The sequence below is a fragment of the Fundulus heteroclitus genome, chromosome 12, assembly GCF_011125445.2.
Source record: "Fundulus heteroclitus isolate FHET01 chromosome 12, MU-UCD_Fhet_4.1, whole genome shotgun sequence".
In the NCBI taxonomy this organism is placed as follows: domain Eukaryota; kingdom Metazoa; phylum Chordata; class Actinopteri; order Cyprinodontiformes; family Fundulidae; genus Fundulus; species Fundulus heteroclitus.
This window is the reverse complement of record NC_046372.1, coordinates 29,591,139-29,611,510: the sequence shown is the minus strand read 5'-3', so window position 1 is coordinate 29,611,510 and position 20,372 is coordinate 29,591,139. Positions and strand designations below refer to the sequence as shown.

The following is a 20,372-nucleotide window of genomic DNA, read 5'->3' as shown; positions in this document are numbered from 1 at the left end:
TGAGACGGCTTCCTCATTAAGCATTAACACTTTTCCAGAGACGCAACAATGTGGCTTTCTGCCTTGCTAGCTTGTAAATTGCATGCTAAGTCTTATGCCGCATATTGAAAAAAAACAGGTCTAAGGGATTCCAGTGGGACCTTATTTTCAACATCAAACCTGTCAAAAAAGGAGACTTCTCCTTGATATTGAAGTCATGTGCAGTGACTCTCAAAAGTGTACACAACCCATTTAAATTTATAGGCTTTATAACTTAAGAAAAATAAAAAAATATATATAAATTGTTCATCTATCCGTTTCCTATACCTTCTTATCTGTGCAGAGTCATAGGGGGGCTTATGCCTGTCTCCGACGGTCATGAAAAACTATTTACATAACACGTTTTCAGCTTTGTCGTAGTTTGAGATGCAGAGGCCACACCAAAACGCAAACAGGAGTTCAGGAAGCACATAATGCGATTAAAGAAAGTTTTTAATACACAATAATCCAAACGTACAAGGCTTACCAATATACAGGGAGCACAAGGGGGGATCCGACAAAGAGGAAGAGAAGCCAGTGGTTTAAGTTGGGAGGGAAGGAACAGAAAAGAAAGCTGGAGAGCAGGTGGAGGTAATTAAGGAGGCAAGCAACAGGTGGTTGGAATGAAGATGATGAACTGAGGGAGAGGGCGAGCCAGGAAATGGCAAGAGACAAAAGGGGAAAACAGAACCTAACAAGAATACAAAAACCTCAGTGAATAAACAGCTTCTAAAAATAAACCAACTACTAACTGCACTGAACATAGAAAGACAGGCAGGTAAGCGAGAGCTAACAGAATAGAAACATAATGACAGGAAACAAGAAGGAAAGAACAGAATCTACAGACTAACATACAACATGAAAAACTGATGGATGCACAATCCCCAGGACCCTAAAACGAATTAGTCAAAACCCATGGCAGCGTGACAAACTCTTTCTTTTGTCTTTCTAACAGATTTGTTTGGTATACTTTATATGATGAATGTCACACTGGATTAAGACGATGTGGTAAGGTAATTTATCAATGTCTCCATTTTTTACATCACAAAAACATTTTCACAGAGTTGTGAACACTTTTGAGACGCCAGTGTAGTACAAACACAAAGAGGAAAAACAACAAAAATATAAGTGAAGAATAGGTTTTTCCAAAGATGCCCTGGTGAGCATGACCACTGGATCTTAGTTGACGCGATAAGAGAAGTATGTCCAGAGTATAGATGTTGTTGGAAGTAAAGTCAGCCATAAAAACTGCTATCACATCACTGTAATTCCGTCATTTATGTTTAGTGTTTTTGCTGAGGAGGGTGCAGTGCTCTGAGCATAGGTACAAAAATGTGCACAAGGTTGCTTATCTTTGCATGAATGGTTGCTTATTGTTAATATATAACTTTGCCCTACGTGTTTGGTTGAACTCTTTCATGTATGACTCACAGGCCCATCAAACAGACAGACATTCTCCCTCCAGAGAGAGGGCACGAGGTGGCTAAAGAACTCGGGATTCCTTACTATGAGACAAGCATTGTTGCCCAATTCGGAGTCAAAGATGTGTTCGACAATGCCATCCGTGCAGCCCTCATTTCCCGTCGACACCTGCAGTTCTGGAAGTCCCACTTGAAAAAGGTCCAGAGACCCCTTCTCCAGGCGCCTTTTCTGCCTCCTCGACCACCACGCCCCATAGTTGGCATCCCGGACCCACCACCCGCAGAGGGCGAAGGCCCAGACTCCCTTTTTTCTCACCCTCTTTGCGCAGATGTTCTTTTCCTTTTGCAAGGCGGCTCCACTCGTGTTTTTGCACACAAGGTCTACCTGGCTACGTCCTGCTCCAAGTTCTACGACCTTTTTACCCTTGATCTTGGCGGGTTGAGCTTTGGGGTAATGGGTGAGGAACAGGACAGCAAGGAAAACGCAGAGAGTGGGGAGGAAGACGAACAAAGCAGAAGAGGAGCCAAAGAGCAAGCTGGGCGCACTAAGAGCCTGGACATTGATAAAGATGGGGTAGATGGAGGGGTGCGGGGCCTGAATCAACCTCAGCTGCTCCAGCAGGGATCTTTGAGGACTTCCCAGAGTGATAATGCGCTCCCCTCTCGAGCCCAGTACTCACTGGGAGCAATGGGGACGGGCAGAGCCCTTTCTGGATGGGGGAGGGGGTTCCTCAGTGTGTGTCTGGAGCATGTTGATGATCCAGTGACTGGACGGCCTCGTCTCATGACTGTGGTTGCCATGGATGCACTTATACAAGAGGAACCATTTAAGGTAATTCTAAAATAACTGTTGTTTTCTGTGCTTTGATAAAATATTTTCATCTGTTTTTGCTTTTTTGATATTTTTTTGTGAGATCTTCAAACTAATTTTAATATTGGACAAACATAACTTGAGTTATTACAAAATATAAGAACGTGATTCCCCCCCCCCCCCCCCCCCCCCTCCCTTCCTTGTGGTTTATCTGTCAACATGCTCTTGGAGGGATGTTGGTCGGCCTGTCACTACTGGGAAGGTTCACTACTGTTACAAGTTTTCTCCATTTGGAGATCATGGCTCTGACAGTGGTTTTCTGGAGATACAGAACCTTACAAATAGCTTTGTAGCTCATTCCAGACTTATCCGTGTCACCAACCTCGTTTCCCATCTGCATTTTGTGATCATGCCATATAGGTTCTTTCTAAGTAATTTCTTGAGTCTATAGGTTTAGTAGTAATCCGGCCCTGGAGTGGCTTTTGTGATAAATGACAATTAATTTGTGATTTAACAAGGAGGGAAATTACTTTTTTCAAATACTTACTTTTAGCAAATTTTTGGATAACTTATTTCCATTAGTTCAGTGGTTCCCAACCCTGGTCCTCAAGTACCCCTATCCTGCATGTTTTTGATGTGTCTGTTCCAGCTCAGCTGATTCCAATGATTACACAACCTCCTCTGCATGCCATCAGGTGCTGCAGAAGCCTCTTAAACATTTACACCTGACCACAATTAATTCAGCAAGGAGAAACCCAAAACATGCGGGACAGGGGAACTCGAGGAGCAGGGTTGGGTGAACAAAATGATCATTTAAACACTGCATTTTCTATTTACTTATATTCACTAAGCATATCTCTATGTGAAAGTAAAAATAGATAGACCTAAAACATTTAAGTAGGACTAAAATAGCAAAAAACAGGTGAATTGTATATTTTCCACATGATTCTCTATACATTTTTGGTACTATGTACTACCAGCCCTTTACGTTTTCAGTATATCTGACCGGTGGGTTTGCTGGATTTGCAGGCAGTGCTTCAGTACCTCTACACAGGCAGCCTGGACGAGAGCCGAGGCGATCTGATGCAGGTGGCCACCATTGCAGAGCTACTGGAGGTGTTCGACCTTCGGATGATGGTGGCCAACGTTCTGAACCGAGAGAGTTTCATGAACCAAGAGATCACAAAGGCCTTCCATGTCCGCAGAGCCAATCGCATCAAAGAGTGCCTCAATAAAGGGACTTTTGCTGGTAAACCGCTAAGTCAGCCATTAAATACCACAATTCTTTGTGTAGCATTTGTGTTATTCTAGATCTGAAGTCCCCCCGTGTAGCATCTGTAGAGTCAGACCCATGTTTGTTTTTCTGTACAGGAGCGTTGACATCTAGAAATTAGAGAAACCAACAATCATCTTACAATTAATTGTTGGTTAATGGTTCATTGGATTAAACTTTGTTCTATCAATTAACCGATAAAGTCCACCTTCTTCCAGTGTTGTAGTGTGGCTGCCATTCAGAAGAGGGTGCCACTGCTCATCCTTAAGCACAAGCAGACTACATGATAGACATGATAGAGAAATAACAATGGCACAGGTATGCCAGAAAAGGAAGATTAAACGGTCCAAACAGAGTTCAGTGTGGGATTATTTTTACACTGTTTAATGACAAGGATGCAAAATGCACTTCATGCTGTTCCGCCTTTAAATGTAAACACTCAACAAGCTCTTTTAAGTTATCAAATATGCATCATGCTGCACGGCGGAGCAGAGTCAACTTCTCAACCAAAACTTTCTGATGTGCTCTGAAGGCAAGGGTGTGATGTTAGAAAAGCGGAGGGAATTACACGCAAAATAATTATTGAAAAAGACATGATGCCAAAAGCACAGTTTATGGTGAGGACTTTCATGAGGATAATAAGTGATTCACATATTTTAATCATCTTATTTGTTTCTATTCAGTAACCTAATAGGTTCCTGTTTTGTTATATTTTATAAAATATGTCTTGATTTAATAATGTATGAGAAAAGAACAAGTCTTGTTTATTTGGTCACTATTTAATATAGGTGGCACAATAAATGGTTAAAATATAATGATGTCACTTTTAAAATTCCTATTGTAAAGAAAGAAATAGCCCTGCACGTTCTAGAAAGGCAAAAGAGAAAGTTTTCTCTTTCACCTTTCAATCAATCAAGTCGATCGATAAAATCAATCAACTTTAGATTATCTCATTAAATTATAATTTATATCCCTAATAGAAATGGATGTGAGGATCATGATGGGTTAAGCTGAGTATCAGAAAACCAACAAAGATCTTGTTAGTTTTCTGCAGTTTCCCTCAGGCTCATTTCACCACAATTTCCCATTTGATATCTTTTTTCATACGCTACAAAGACTTTGAAGGACTTCTTCACAGTCATCCTTTGACTTGATGACTGTCAGTCTGCCTATTTTGTGTTCACCCTAACCTATACACTGTGTCATTTGTGTAGCATGGTCCCTCCATTCAGTGTTGTCTTTGCATGAGCTGTCCACCTTCTTTTGACCATAACTTGACGTTTGCCTCTCTCTGTGCTGTCTTTGTGAGCGTGCTGATCATTCTTGCCTTGAACCTCATATCAGTTTGATTAACTAAATTAATAAGAATGTTTCTAAGAATGTAGCTGATGAGAAGGTCAACACGCTTGCATAATCACGTAGCTTTTTTCCCCCCAGTCCTACACCGCTCTCGGTAACAGAGCTCTTCAATGTGCTGCGTAACTCCCCGCCCTGCATCTGCTTTCCTTTCCGTGCAATGAGTGGAGAGCTTTTCCATCTCCCTGTCAATTTATCTCTCTGTCTGTCTACCTGTGTCCATGTCTCTCTGTGTGTCTGTCCATGTCTCTTGCTGCCTGTGTGTGTGTGTCTGGACGTCCGTCTCGTCTTTTCCTTTCTGTAGTTTGGGCTTCTGTGGCATTCAGCGAGATGAACGCTCTTTTCCCACCCCGGTTTCAGATGTGGTGTTCCGGCTGGATGACGGCTGCCTCCCGGCCCACAAGCCCCTGCTCATCTCTAGTTGTGACTGGATGGCCGCCATGTTCCGCGGCTCCTTCATGGAAAGCTACATCGAGGAGGTGAGTTCTTTCACGCAAGGGAGACCTCGGGGCTGTAGCTACCTTTAGGTTTGTGTATGGTATTAAACCCAAAACATGCAGGACAGGGGTTATTATGTCTGGGTCCTAAATCCTTGAAAAATGAGAAAAGAGGAATGAAAGAACTGCATGAATACAGAAAAGGCCTGCTGCCAATGTGCTTCCCTGAACTTTTACCCCCTGGAACCATTTTTCTGGAACCCCTAATCTCTCCTGAGATGTTTGTTGTGTGTGTTTTTGCCGCTATACAGTACCCTGCTGTTGCAATAAATTATAGCGGTGGATTAAGAGAGGCTTGCTTCTTCTATAGCTACTTCCTGCATCAGTTTTGTTGCTTCACCTCCACTTGCCGCAACAGGGGAGCGTATTAAAACGAGCACCACGAAACAGAAATACAATCCATCCGAACGGCAAAGAAACAAAGCATAAGCAATATTTAAACAAATTAAGCCAGATGGCCATCTAGTTTTTTTTCCAAATTTAAAGTCTGTTAATGATCCAGGGGCGATTGTTTCTATTTTTGCCTCAAAACCTAAGCGATGTGAAAACAAAAGATTTTTTTTTGTTTCACTGACTCTAGGTGATTTAAAGCAGATGTCTGAAACGTAAAACCTAATGAATAATTAGTTTAAATGTATTCAATTCAAATTGACCAAAAACATGAGCTTTGGAGGAGCTTAAAACTAGATGACTGAAATAATTTTATATTTTTTTTTTTAGGTAATGATAAGCACCCTCATCGCACTAAGAGCCACCCAATACCGGATGAATAGAAATTTACTACCTCCTTACTAAGGCCTTTTTTTTGTCTGCGATTAAAACCTATCCCATGTAATTTGGTAATAATATGGTAACTGTAGTGGAAATAGAGCAGTGGTTAATAAATGTCCCAGAAAACGTCCCTCGTTCGCGAAAAAGTTTCTTGCAGTTGAAACGTGCCTTGGATCACGTAGAGGTGTACAGCCTGTAGCATCTGATAGCAGAGGAAACATGTGGCAAATGGGGCGTAGTTATTGAGATGAGGTTTATTGTTTTGATAACTAAAAGCCACACGTAGTGTAGTCAGAATAAACTCATCAAGTTGACCTACTAATCCTTGTTTCACACCCAGAAGTGGTTAAAGGTCTGCAAAAAACCACAACCCAACAGCATGCGCAGACATAAGAACTCAGCAGTAAACGCATCCACAGACGACAAACTGCTTTGTCATTCTTTGCCTTAATGTCAGACTCTTTTTCAATCACTTGTTTACCTAAATTAAATTGAAGTGCAATATGGCTTTACCAAACTCTGTGTCACCATCATGACAAATAGTTCTGCACATATAACCACACGTTCAGATAAATGTTTCCGGCCTATGACTTCCTTATGTTTTCTGAGACTACGTTCTCAGCCTCAGCAAAAACCACAGCTACTTCTGACAAATGTGTGCATTGGGCCTTGTTTTTATTTGGTGGTTTGTAATGTTACTGGAAATTATTGTCGCTGTTTTCTGTGTCAAGTGTCACACGGTTGGATTGTCAATGATGAGCCCCATTTAGAAGCATTGTGAAAATTGCATAAAGGCTCCAAACTTAAAATAGCTGTATAGGGTAATTTTCTTAAGAACGTTGAAGCATCTTGAGGGGAGTAGAGTTTGTGTTGTTGGACCAGCATTTCCCAAGCGAGGGTTCCAGTTACCTCATGTGTGCTCGCCCCTGATCTCAGTTTCTTGTGGTACAGCATGAGTGCCTGACATGACCTAACCACAAAGGAAGTTATACGCTGTTTTTCAGTCAAAGTTCCTCTGGCTGGTTTTTAAAGGTTGCCGGTTCAGGTTACTATAAATAGAATAGCAATATCATCTGAAAGTATTTGCAAAGTTTAACATACTGATGGAAAACCTGTTAATTAAAAATTAATGAACAATAAGTTATAGTCTTATTATTTGATTTGATTATACTATTTTCCTGAAATAATATAAATATTAGGAACATAGTACTGGAGTCATTGACTTTACTATTAAACAAACCACAATTCAGTGTCCAAAATTATGAATTTAGGACATAGGTCTTACTGTGTTTTATTATCAATGGCATTGATTACTTGGAGTGTAAGAATACATCTGGGTCTTGAGACGAGACAGTACCAATATTTGGTTAAGACAAAATTTTAGTCATATTTAGGAAAATCTGAGAATCTCCTTTTTTTTTTAAACGAAACTGACAGTTTTATCAATCACAAAGTTTTAGTTTTAAAATCAGATTACAGTATTTCAGTACATCTTTAACTAGTTTACGGTTAATCTCCAAAATTACTCATGTCCCTGGCAGATTGAAGTTTAAAGTTATCTTTTCATTTGACCAGCTTTCTTTCTCCCCCAAGGTGTTTTTGAGTGGCTCCAGTTGAGTCCTGACTTGAATCTGCTAGAGAATTTGCAGAGGAAGCTAACATTAGGATGATAGTTTGGAGGACTTCAAACCTCAAAGACTTGCAGATCATCACCAAAGACAAATTTTCAAAATACCAGTAAAAATATTCAAGAAGCAGATCAGGAATTATAAGAAGGGTTTAAGTGCTGGAATGTCATGAAGATTTTTCCTCATAAGAAATAATTTTTGATATGCCATATTTTAAACTAAAATGTAAATAAAATCAGACAACTTGTTATCTTTTTGCTTTCAGAACCACTACTCCTTTTACTTTGTTTTATTATCTGCTGAGAAATGCTGGTGTCATTTTCCTTTCAGACACCATTTTCTTGTTTGAATGGAAAATAATATAAAATTTGAACTTACCATGGGTATGAATAATTAGATTTTAAATATATTATTACTCAAACGGTTGGTGTAAGAGTCTATTTACTGTTATTTTTTGGGTTAATAACAGCAAATTTATAAATAACCCCTAACACTAACCCTAAATCTTAAAGATAGGCTTCAGAATGTGGCTGCCCATGAATTTTATACATTATCAGTATATCATTTTATGTATCAACAGTATCAGGCTAAAGTTAACTGCTAGCCTACAAAGTTATTTCTGTCAGTGTCAGACTTTTCTGTCAAAGCTCTAAACCGCAAAAAAACATAAAAAAAAAAAAAAAAAATAGAAGCAGAATTTTAGGACATGGTTTAATAGCGCAGTTTTTCAACCCTAACAAATAACTCTATTTGAGCTTGTTTAGAGGTTTTTTTTATTTGTGGAGGTGAATGTGTTACAATAGGGTGTTTTCACTGACGTCACTGGCCAACTTCCGGTCCGCCATATTGGGTGGCACACTTCCTTATCTCTAGTTGTCTTACACGTATTATCGTATCGCGAATGGATAAGTACGCCAGCACGCTAGAGCGACCAGATAAGGACGTATATCTGAGGAAATGTTCCGTGATCGACCATATGGACCCGTATGCCCTCCACGGTGCCTTGTTTAGCCGTAATCCAGATGATTGGCCAAATGTAGAGCACGGCGACATAGTGCATTACCTGGTGTTCGGTGAAAACCCTCTGCACACTCTTGAGGAAATGAGAGCTTACAAGGATCTAGAGGCTCACAACCAGTTCACATCTGGTTATGTACATCAAGGAAATCGCCATCATACGTGGACGGGTGAGTTTTAATAAGATGGTAAAAATGTAAACAATCCGACGCAAATGTGTTGCAAATGTGTTGCACCGCCCGCCAGCGGCGGGCGGTGCGCGAAGGCGCTTGGCTGCAAGGCCGATCGACGCCGCTCGCGGCTTTAATTATTTAAGCAGAACAATGACCAGTGCAAAATTAAGTTGTATTTACCGTATTGGCGCCGGTAGGAGCTGCAGATCATAAAGCCAGCAAACAGTGGGAACACAGCAACTCGTTCAAAGGTAAGCTGCGCTCAGACGGGTTAGCACATGCTAGTTTAGTAGCTGCTAACCGCCAGTGCTAACAACCACTCGCGCATGTAATGTACTTTTAACTTGCTGCTATGTGTTTCAAAGGTTTAGAACACACTCTCATTGACATCGGGATACTGTGGAAAGTTATGTTCGGTCTTACAGCCGCGATCCAAGCGAGCCGACGACTCTTTGTTATCTCTGTAACTCGTTCAAAGGTAAGCTGCGCTCAGCCGGGCTCTGGCTCATGCTAACCGCCAGTGCTAACAACCACTCGCGAATGTAATGTACTTTTAACTAGCTGCTATGTGTTTCAAACGTTTAGAACACACTCTCATTGACATCGGGATACTGTGGAAAGTTATGTTCGGTCGACTTACAGCCGCGATCCAAGCGAGCCGACTCTTTGTTATCGCTAACAGTTGTTCTCCGTGGTTGCGCCTCCAGGCAGGAAAGCGGTGGAAAATTAATCTGTTTCTATGTTTTTCCCATGGCGATCATGTGTTGCGCTGTTACAGCCCACAATACAGCAACGGTTTACCATGGTTGAAATCAAGTTAAGGTGAAATTAATCAAATTAAAACACGGCTGAGAGAGGGAGTACAGTATGCGGTAGTAATAGGCAGTAGAGGCGGCGGAGGCAGTCAACATGACAGCCGCGGAAAGTAATAAGTCATAACGCCCAAGCCCTATTATTAATATATTCTTCTTATATGTTTTAAATACTTAACAGTTAATTACCTGTGACAAAGTGAGCACCGCAGACTCTGGCGTATTCCAGCTTAACACCGTCCAAATCGGACCTGGATATCCGTGTCAGCCATAGGTGACGGCGTTGTTCAGACAGCTGTTTTTTTTTTTTTTCACACTGATTCACTATTACGGCTGGTAGGCGATAGAAAGCGTTGATCTCCACCTCCACGGGCCGTGCAACCAACCATTAAACACGGGGGTGAGAGAAGAAAGAGCAGAGACACAACAAGAGACAAAAAAGCACAGAAGCACACATTGATCCAGTAATCTGTTCTACATCAGATGGTAATAGCGGGTGATCTGTCTTCCCTGGATGATGTCACAGCTAACAGAACGCCAGACCAGGTGTACCTTCTATGAAGAAAATGACAAAAAACAAAAAGTTAAAAGCTGAAATGACAACAAGCAATGCAAAACTGGAGAACAGTAGAACTCAGTAGAGTGAGAAAAATAGACCCCGATGTCCTCCATCAGCCTAAGCCTATAGCAGCATAACTATAGAGGTAGCTCAGGGTAACATGAGCCACTCTAACTATAAGCTTTGTCACAAAGGAAAGTTTTAAGATTAGTCTTAAAAGTAGACAGGGTGTCTGCCTCACGGACCAAAACTGGGAGTTGGTTCCACAGGAGAGGAGCCTGATAGCTAAAGGATCTGCCTCCCATTCTACTTTTAGAGACTCTAGGAACCACCAGCAGACCTGCAGTCTGAGAGCGAAGTGCTCTGTTAGGAACATACGGGGTAATCAGAGCTCTGATATATGATGGGGCTTGATTATTAAGGGCTTTATACGTTAGAAGAATTTAAAATTTTATTTTTGATTTAACAGGAAGCCAATGAAGTCTTTAACTGAGAAGCTGCTTGTAGCTTTCCTTAGGTGGCCTGATCTCCTTTGTAGTTTGGCCCTGTTTTCACAGGGTCTGGTCCCCACTGCTCTAAGCCTCTTCTTTGGTCCAACACAGCTTCCTCAGATGTAAAGTGACCCATGTGTTATTTTTATTGTTCATGTGAAGGGTATTAGTTTCTACATACGCATCCTCAGAAAAACAGATATTTTGTGTCACACTTTCATTAAGTTCATTAAGGTCAGTGGCTCAAGGTTCAAACACACCCCAATCTGTACAGTCAACTTGGGCCTGTAACATCTGCTTTGAGCCATCAGTCCACTTCCTAACAGTCCTAACCACAGGCATAGAGAGTTTCAGTTTTCGTCTGTAAGTTGGAATGAGATTAAGTAGACAGTGATCAGAGCATTTTAAGGTGGCACAAGGAACTGCAAGTTATGCTCCTTTTTAAGACTGTGTTACCATGGTCTAGTGTGTTTGTGTCTCATGCCATTTGTATTTTGGTACTTTATTTGAGATAATCGTACTGTTAAATTCCCCATTAACAATAGTGAGTCTGGATTTTTTTCTCTCTCCACTTCTGTTATCAGCTCAGCGAGCTGTTTTTCAGCTTCGGGACTTGTGGTGGTAGTAAACACCGGTCAGAACAAATGAGGAGAACTTCCTCTGTGAATAAAAGGGTTTACTGTTTACTAAAAAAATACTCCAGATAGGACTGTCTGAGGCTCCGGACTGGCTCTCTGGTTAAAGCATTTGTAGTATAGCAGCAAAGTACAGTGCAAATACACAACAAAAGAAAAGCAACAAAGTAGGACTGACCGTAGTACCGTCTGCAACGCCATCTTGTAGGTCATCATCATATTTATATCTCTGTCCCATCCCATCTTGTGATCTGAATTTTCAGTTATTTTGTTACTAATGTGTACTTTCCAGCATCACAGATGTTTATCTGGCATCTTTCAAGCTTGCAGTACTGTTGCACTGTGGTCTTACCATACACATTTTTAAATTTAGTGTGTAGTAAACTAATAAAGGTGGCATTCTGAGAGCAAAATGCCATTCGCAAAGGTTATGGTTCTTATCCATAAATGTTGCTACGTCTGAGTCCATTCATTAATCCAACCGGTGGCCTAGCTGGAGCTTTAAGCTCTAAAGAGCACCCTTCTCTAGGAAAACGAGAGGTCGCACCATGCTGACATTCTCTTAATTGCTTATGAGAGAGGAGACTATAAAGTGCCACAGTGGGTAGACCCAAAGAGCTCCTGGAGGGGGTCGGGTCATCTCTATCATAATGGTTTACCTTCCTTCCTTCCTCCTGGGGCTTACAGTTAATCAGCTGCTGATAAATTGATATCAGTGATGTATACTGTAATTAAACTGTGACAATAGGTCATTTTCAGAGGAATCTAAAGCACATATACTGTACATTCATCTGAAAAGGATCTATTGTCACAGTTAGGTCATTATATATAACAACCTAACATGGGCTAGACCACACTGAGGCCACACTGCTATTATTATAAGCTTTTTTGTGTGTACTTGAGCCTGGTGTGGCAATGAACATTAATCCAAATATCTCCTTTGTTAAGCTGCATTTAACCATGACTTTATGTACAAGTTGAGAGCTTAGAGTCCTGCTGAGGAACATTAATACGAACGCGTAATGTGAAATGTGTACAGAATATTTTCTTTGAATTATGGTCTTCACCTGCTTGCACACTATCCACTGTAACGCAGATCCTCACATCCTCTCTTTATTGTGGTCTATTCATGTTGCATGTCTGTGAAGCAGCCATACATGAATGAACGTAAAATGATTTGTGTAGATTGAGTTTTTGCTATCTACTCTTTATCTCGTAATGGGAACTCGTTCCTTGAGCCCTAGTGAAGCGGGCTGTTTTGAAATTTTCATCCATGTTTTAGTGTGCATGTATTGTTTATTAACTGCATTACTTAAACCAGAATTAACAGTGTTTCCTCCATCTTCTCTCACTTCAATCATATCCTAGGTATCGATTCCTAACACCAGTGCAGCATGTATGCGTGGGGTGCTTGAGTTCTTGTATTGTGGTCTCCTGACACCGTGTCCTGGATTGGAGCCCATGGAACTAATAGTTCTGGCCAACCGTCTCTGTTTGCCACGACTTGTTGCCCTCACTGGTAAGGACTTTTGATCTGGAGCCCTACAGAGACTCAGCAGAAACTACTGTCCACTCTCTTCAATATCCCCTACCAACTGAATGGACATAAACATTGTTTTATTGTTCTTAAAGGAGCATTGCACAAGTTTGAAGGTTAAATAGTATTTATTTATCTTTCCTATACAAGCCCTTACAATTAGTTGAATTGGTGTAAAATTAGTTTTCCTCTATTTACCACAGTTGCCGCTATAGGCTCCATTACTCAGTTCATGAATGAGGGATTTGGGTTGTATTCTCTGGATGTGCATGTGGGTGTGACGCGCTGTGCGCTCTCATTCACCTGCCGCCGCCATTAATGCAATAGCGAGAGAAAACAGGTATACTTCATTATTTATAACTTTTTACCTCAGAAGACATCATGCCTCTAAACAAAAGACACGTGCAGTCGCAGCGGCAGAAGCTTTTCCTCTTCTATCAAGATTGTGCAAAACACTGGTGTCATTTCAACCTGTCACCAGAGGCGGCAAACATCTGCAAAAACTCTGCAACTTGTGCTATGCTCCTTTAAATCTCACTTTGAGAACTTATTGTTATACCTGACACCTTTTAAGAATGATGAAAACGGCTTTAATGCAGATTGACACAAAGGATTGCAGGATGACTTCTCGGTGGTATATTCAAGTAGAGAATACTTACGCGATTCTGTTCATTTTTGGCCTCTTCAGAACAGCACGCTGTGGACGAGCTACTGCAGCTGGCAGTGAAAGGAGTGGACATTGATGGCCAGGTGTTGTCTTATCTTGAACTTGCACAGGTGACTTTTCTTCTTCTGTGTTGGACCTAAAATCCATTCATAATCATTAATTTTGTGTATGTCAATGTTGAAGTAAATTCAATAGTAGATAATAGTTTCCAGTCATGTATGGTGAATCTCCGTTTTTAGGCATTTTATACATTTTTATTTAGTTTTCCATTGCAGTTTTTTTTTTTAGATTTAATTTTTTTTTTTTTTTTTTGCAATAATCCTTTTTTTTATATTCTTGTCACAGTTCCACAATGCCAAACAGCTCTCTGCTTGGTGTCTCCATCACATCTGCACCAATTATAATAGCATCTGCCGCAAGTTTCCCAAAGACATGAAGGCTATGTCTCCAGGTACGCTGCGGTCACCTTGTCTGATAGTCTGCCTCTCTGAAGCCCATTTCATCACTTTCTGTCATTCTGCAGTTATTAAATGTAGAAGGCCATTCCTTGTTCAAGAATTGCATTGGCCTGTTGGCTTAAAGCAGTGATGCTTTCCAGTTAGCAATGCTAGTTTAACATAACGTAATTTTTTGAGGATAAATTTGCTTTCTTTCTTGTAGAAAACCAAAGGCACTTTGAGAAGCAGCGTTGGCCCCCTGTATGGTTCCTGAAGGAGGAAGACCGCTACCTGCGCTCTCAAAAAGAGCGCGAGCGCGAGGAAGAGATTTTGCGCAAGCAGCACACTAAACGGGGCTGGTGTTTCTGGAGACACCCGTCTTCCTCTCCACATGTCTCCTAAAGGGTTTCCCCTCATCTAGCTCTTGGATCTTCCCCTCAGCGGATGCTAGCCCAAGGATGAGCGTATGCAGAGGAGAATGATCATTATCCCTCTACCTGTGGAGAAATAACTTTCAGCGCTAATATTCCTGAATGTCTGCATGCTCTGGAGGAGTGTATGTGCCTCTTTGTGGGTGTGGCTCGCCGCACAACTGCATTTTGGTTGGTGGTGGGACGGATTGGAACTCAACAGGAAGGGTATTTGCATGGATGTGTGAGTGTATGTGTGGAATATAGTGATGCTTCCAAGTTGAGATACAGTGATCTCTTAACGGACCTTGGCGGTGCAGTGCAACCCCTCGTCCTGTCCGCAAATGCTTTTTCTCCCTCCACCAGCACTCTGTTGCCTTCGAGTGTTGGGACTGGAAGCAAGGGCTCTCTTTTTTTGTCTCTGTTTTCTCAGTCTTCAACCTTCACATCGACCTTAATGACTTTTACACATTCAACACCGCAGCTCCCTTTGGCGGCTGGGGGAGTTTGCCTAAGCCTTCACTTCTCATAGAGACTGTTAGTTTGCACACGCAGATGCATCCCCAAAGTTAACCCGTGCGAAAACCAGCAGTAGATGCAGGAACTACCACTGACAGTTTATTTAATGCTATTTCTTATTAGTAATCTTTTAATGTACATTTTGAAGCACCCTGGGATGCTAGTATCAGGGGAAACAGTGCATAGAACTCAGAGGAATTCAGTAATCACCACTGCAACCACAAGTAAAATCTAAAAATACTTGGGTAAATAGGAAAATAAGCATAAATTCTACCATTTAGTCCTCATGTGTCTCTTCTGTCATCTAACTTGCCCCCATCTTTGTGCACTCAACACTTTTTTTTTCAACAAACCCTCATGGAACCACTCTATAATGCGGATGTTTTTTTTTTTTTTGGACTTTTAAAAAGGGCTAGCCTTCCTTTAAAAAATTGTCATGAAGGTGAAATTTAATACGGTATTAAATCTCGTCGACCACAAAGTTGCATTGATCCACTCGAGCAATCTTGCCTTTACAACCCTACACCACCAGGGGCCGCACTGCTCAGGGTTCTATTGCACTCTTAATAGGTGTTTTATCCTATTTGTCTGCAAGGAAAAAAATTAACATTTATGAGTGTTTAAAAAAAAAAAAACGTACATAAAACCAGTTTGTTAGTGGATTTAAAATATTGGATACTTAAAAGGGTTTTCAGCTGTAGTTCCTCCTTCTCTCTTTCTGTTTATTTGCATTTTATAATAGCAGGGAGGCTGTAGGAAAAACTAGAACAAGGTTTAGGAACAGAAGGCAGTATTAGATAATGTCTGTGATGGTATTTTCAATCTTTGTTACAAGCAGGGCCGGGCCAAGGAGTAAGCGAATCAACTCGCTGCTAAGGGTCCCAAAGCCAGCTCGGGACTGAGACAGCCTGAATTCTCCCTGAGAACGATCTCAAAACTTCATATTTATTATCAGGTTTGTCAGGAATAGGTCTACTTACAGGCTTGAAGGGAAAAAATATATCAAGAATGAAAAGTCTCCCCAAAAAAATAGACAATGTGACCAAATCGTGTGCAATTTGCAAAAAGACTTTACTCAATTTCAGATTTTCATTTCAATCTTCCTTTTTGGAAATGCATCCAGGGCATTTGTTGGCAACATTCAGTGATTATTTGTACACACATCCTTTAAAACTTGCTCTCTCCTTCCTGACTTTGTCATGTTTTTAAGTGCTTTTGCAGAAATACCCGGCCTACCCAATCATAAGGTCAGAGAGATGAGCTTCCACTATTTATTTACTGCTGTCATCATCTAACACCCAATATCCAAAGTACTATTTAATCATTTGAAATAACTGATCACATTCTGTTATGTGATTTATAAGCGATATTAGTAATACTGTTGTGACCGATGAATAATCGGTTGCGAATTGCCCCCAACATCAAATTGTGCTTTGGGCCCCATATAACCTTGGGCTGGCTCTGGTTGTGAGGAGTAAAAAAAAAAAAAAGTCTGCTCATGACATTGCCTTCCGTTCTCTTTGCTAGAATGAAACATTGGTGCTGAAAACGGTGTCCAGATGAACACAGAGACATATGGTTTTGAGGACTTCAAGCAACTGTCCGATCGTTTATTTGTGCTAGCAGACACTTTAGTATTCAAATTTTATACACTTGGTTTCTTTTCTATTCAGAGTCTGTGAAAAGGACGTAAAATATTTCAGAGGTTGAGGTTTGCTCCAAATTCTGGGATGTCTTTTGCTGCTTTTATAGTCTAAAACAATGGGACACATTCTTGCTCTCTTGCTAATATATGAAATGGGCATCTCTTTGGATGGATTTTTAAAGTTATGGTTGTTGTTTCACCAATCTCAGCAAATTGGATTTTCTCATTAAGGGTGCTAATTTCTTTGGGCTTTCGTTTGAATGTGAAAAGAAAAAAAATAATAATGTTGCGGCCGTGAGTTTTTATTAGCACGTTTTCTATTACTGGGTTTGCGCCCCTCAGCTTTACCCAAACTCTCTGAGATAGATGGATGGTGTGAGACATGTGGTGCATGATGCTGTTTTTCCACAGGAGGTGTGCAAAGCAATTTTCAGCTACCGGAATAGAAGCCGTATAGGTTCTCACTTGGCCTGAGTGAGAATTGAGCTGATTTCCTGTGAGAAAGAGAAAACGGAGTAAAAATGAGCAAGTCTCAGTCAGCGTCAGTCGCGTCCCACATGTTGTGGAATGATTTCAGCGATATCTGAAGGTAAAGGAAAAAAAAAAGAAGGAAAAAAAAGAGGAATTTTGTTTCCCGCAAAATCAATTACCAGTTTGTATTCCCTGTTCAATCTGGTCTCTTCGTCGTTGTGCCTTATGATCCAACCAGCAGACTGGTGCTGCGGTAACGGGCATGATAAAAGTAGGATACAATGATGACATCAGAACTGTAAAACATTTGTTTGGGGTGTTGCTTTATGGATTCTCTGCCATAAGCGTTGCTCATTTGAGGGCGATCATTTTTAAGCCAGCCTGAGCCATGATGTTACAAATCTGGGGATTTGATATTTTATGTCGACAAATGATCTGAGACCGGCTTGTTCTAATGATATGGCCAAACACTAGATACACAGCATCCTCCACAATTATCGGCAGCCCTGGTAAAGATGTGTACAAGAACCTTGTACAGACTCAGAGATCAACTTAGAAAATAAACTCTCAACTAAAACACGCTACATTTGAAAAATATTTTCACATTTCTTTTAAATCCACTCATTCATAAATGTGATTTCCTTACCTTTTGAATAAACAAATACTTGTATTAAAAGCTTTTTTTTTCTACATTTTGCAGCGGGAGATTACGCAACCACAATAAATTAAAAAGGCATTTTTTTTATGTAAAGCTACCACAAATTGTGTATGATGCTGTCTATCATAGCTGTGCTTCGTTATAGACCAAGTGATTAAAATGTAGTCAGTAAATATAGAAGCTTGGCTCCTGCAGTATGACTTCAAAACCACCGACTGTGAGAAATCAAAGCTTTGTAAAATGCACCGGCTGGCCTGTGCACTGGGGGGTTTGGGGGTGCAACCACTCGTGGAATGCAATGAACTTGCATGACACGCAGACTTTGTTGGTGTGGTATTGGCATCAAAATGCAATTTGTGTCTGTGCGTTTCTGTAGTTAGCATGACATTTTCCTTAAATAAGATTGTTGTTAAACCAGGTGACTGTAGCATGAAATTTCCACTTATGTTATTGACATTTTATTTGAAGGTTGCTCGTTGAAAACTTAATAAGCGGCCACATTTAGTGCCCTTAAGGTCTTTTGGGAACCGAACCCTAACAATTTTCTTTCTGAGTGACTTTATTGAAATGTCTTTGACACCTTAAGGTAGCATTTGAGCATTTAGCATTTGTATTTTAGGGTAGTATGTGAGAAGATCTACAGACATGAGCTTGAAAGCTAATATGGAAGGTTTGTTGCTGCCATTTGATGCCACCGATGTCCCTTGTATGCTGTTACGTTTAATACAATGAATTAAGATTAATCAAATTATTTTAAACTATTTGGTGGTTGGGGTATGAAAATAAACGAGTATTCATTAAGCATTTAAGAAAAAAAAATCTGCGCATTTAACGATAAAGGAAATGTGTATGGTAAAGGTTTCTTGGGTGAAGCAAATGTCGGCATGAGTTTCTAGAACCTTTGTTTTTGGGGCTATAATTATAATTACTCAATACCCTGATGAAGATGTGGGAGTTTTTCTTATAAACAAAAAGCACCTGATGCCAACAAGCCAAAGTTACATCTTCTCACATTTTGATATTGGTCGTATTTTCATCGTATTGTTTTTTTTTGGTTTTTTTTTATTCTCCCTTTTTGTCTGATCCTTGGAGCACTTCTTCCTACTTGACAGGCCTAATATCCCCACTTTATTGTGAAGCCTAGTGACGGAGAGAACACCTCATCATTGTTTTCTTGCTTTGGTGTCTCCTCTCCTGTGCCTTTAGTGAAATCTCACTTTCAGTTCTATACAAGATGACAGCAATGCACCAATAGCCACCTAAGCTCAGATGAATGTCAGTTAAGCCAAGAAATACATACAAGCATCGCTGTAAAAGTGTGTAGCTTTTGTTGAGATTAAGCCTCTTAGATCAGAAGTGGATTGGCTTCCTGATCTGTAGTCAAGTAACGGAACGATGCTTGTACCTTTTTAAGTGACAACATGAAGAGCTTAACAAATGTAGTTTGTATTGCCATCTATGCTAAGGCTACACGATAGGTGACTAGAAGTGCTGAAATAAGTAGGAAACCAGCAGTTTCTTCTGCCCTCTTCCAGGTGCCTGCACTTTCTCTTGTGTAGCCTATTAATACTTTTTGTATTCTTTCTTTATACTCATCCTTAGCGGGAATAAGATATCATGTTCTTTTATTTTTTCATTCTCTCTAAGCCAAATCCAGTTATCGCTTCCACTGTTTATCTACAATTTATATTGCCGTCATACATAAATTGGTGTCCTTTTAGTTGGAGAAGAGTAACTGTTAACAAAAGGTTGGATTAAAGGCAAAATATTGGCTATGCCAGCTATCTCTGTTATGCTTGAGTTAAGGTAGTTGTTATCCAAAGTACTGCAACGTGTTGTCAATCTAACAAATCCCAGTTGGAAGTAACTTCACACCTTTTTAATGCTCACCACACTGTTTTTATTAACTAAGTTAGTGTAAGTAGGATTGTATGACGTCATCTATATTGACAGACTTGCTGTAATTAACTCCCGGTCAATACTGTAATTGTAAGTGGATTGTATCGATGGTGTAGTATTGTTATGCACTTTTGTTCCCATGGACTCATATGGGTGTTATTTACAGTCAGTGCTTATGTTATTATGTTATAAAAGTTCAAAAGAAAAGCGCGCACACCACACTCACATGTTATTAAGGGCTTTGACATAAAAAAGAAAAGTTTTTTGCTGCTGTTGCAAAAAAAGGTTTTGAAACTAAAATTTTGTAATATTTTAAACAACTGTGATTTGTACAAAATAAAAAAAAAAGAAATATAGAAAAAAAAAGTTGTTTTTTTTGCCATTTCAGTATTTTGATGTTTGACTTGAATTTTATTAAAACTGTCAATCTTTTAAAATAGTCTCGCGTGTCGTTATTCTGTGAATATCTTTTTAGTAGCGATGTCTGTTTCAGAATAATTATTATTATTTTTTTTTAAATAAATGCTCAGTGCTATAATTTTAGGACATTTGGCAGTGGAAAGATTGGGTCGGAAGTTTGTTTCCACTTCTCGTCGGCATGATCTCTGATTCCTGGGTGGAAAGACTACACAACATACACTTATGTTTACTACAAAATTAGATGCAC

At 40.2% G+C, this 20,372-nt stretch overlaps 1 protein-coding gene across 4 annotated transcripts in view; it reads left to right on the top strand.

Moving 5' to 3' along the window:
* Positions 1-20,142, top strand: part of rhobtb4 (Rho related BTB domain containing 4) — a 59,115-nt gene extending 38,973 nt beyond the window's left edge. For all 4 annotated transcript variants that reach the window (XM_036144417.1, XM_012861312.3, XM_021315825.2 and 1 more), the window contains 7 exons: positions 1,452-2,271; positions 3,280-3,499; positions 5,240-5,358; positions 12,831-12,981; positions 13,688-13,776; positions 14,012-14,117; positions 14,327-20,142. In XM_036144417.1, coding sequence (XP_036000310.1) covers positions 1,452-2,271; positions 3,280-3,499; positions 5,240-5,358; positions 12,831-12,981; positions 13,688-13,776; positions 14,012-14,117; positions 14,327-14,505 — 1,684 coding nt within the window. In that variant the 3' untranslated portion in view covers positions 14,506-20,142. The remainder of the gene's footprint in view (positions 1-1,451; positions 2,272-3,279; positions 3,500-5,239; positions 5,359-12,830; positions 12,982-13,687; positions 13,777-14,011; positions 14,118-14,326) is intronic.
* Positions 20,143-20,372: the final 230 nt, after the last annotated feature.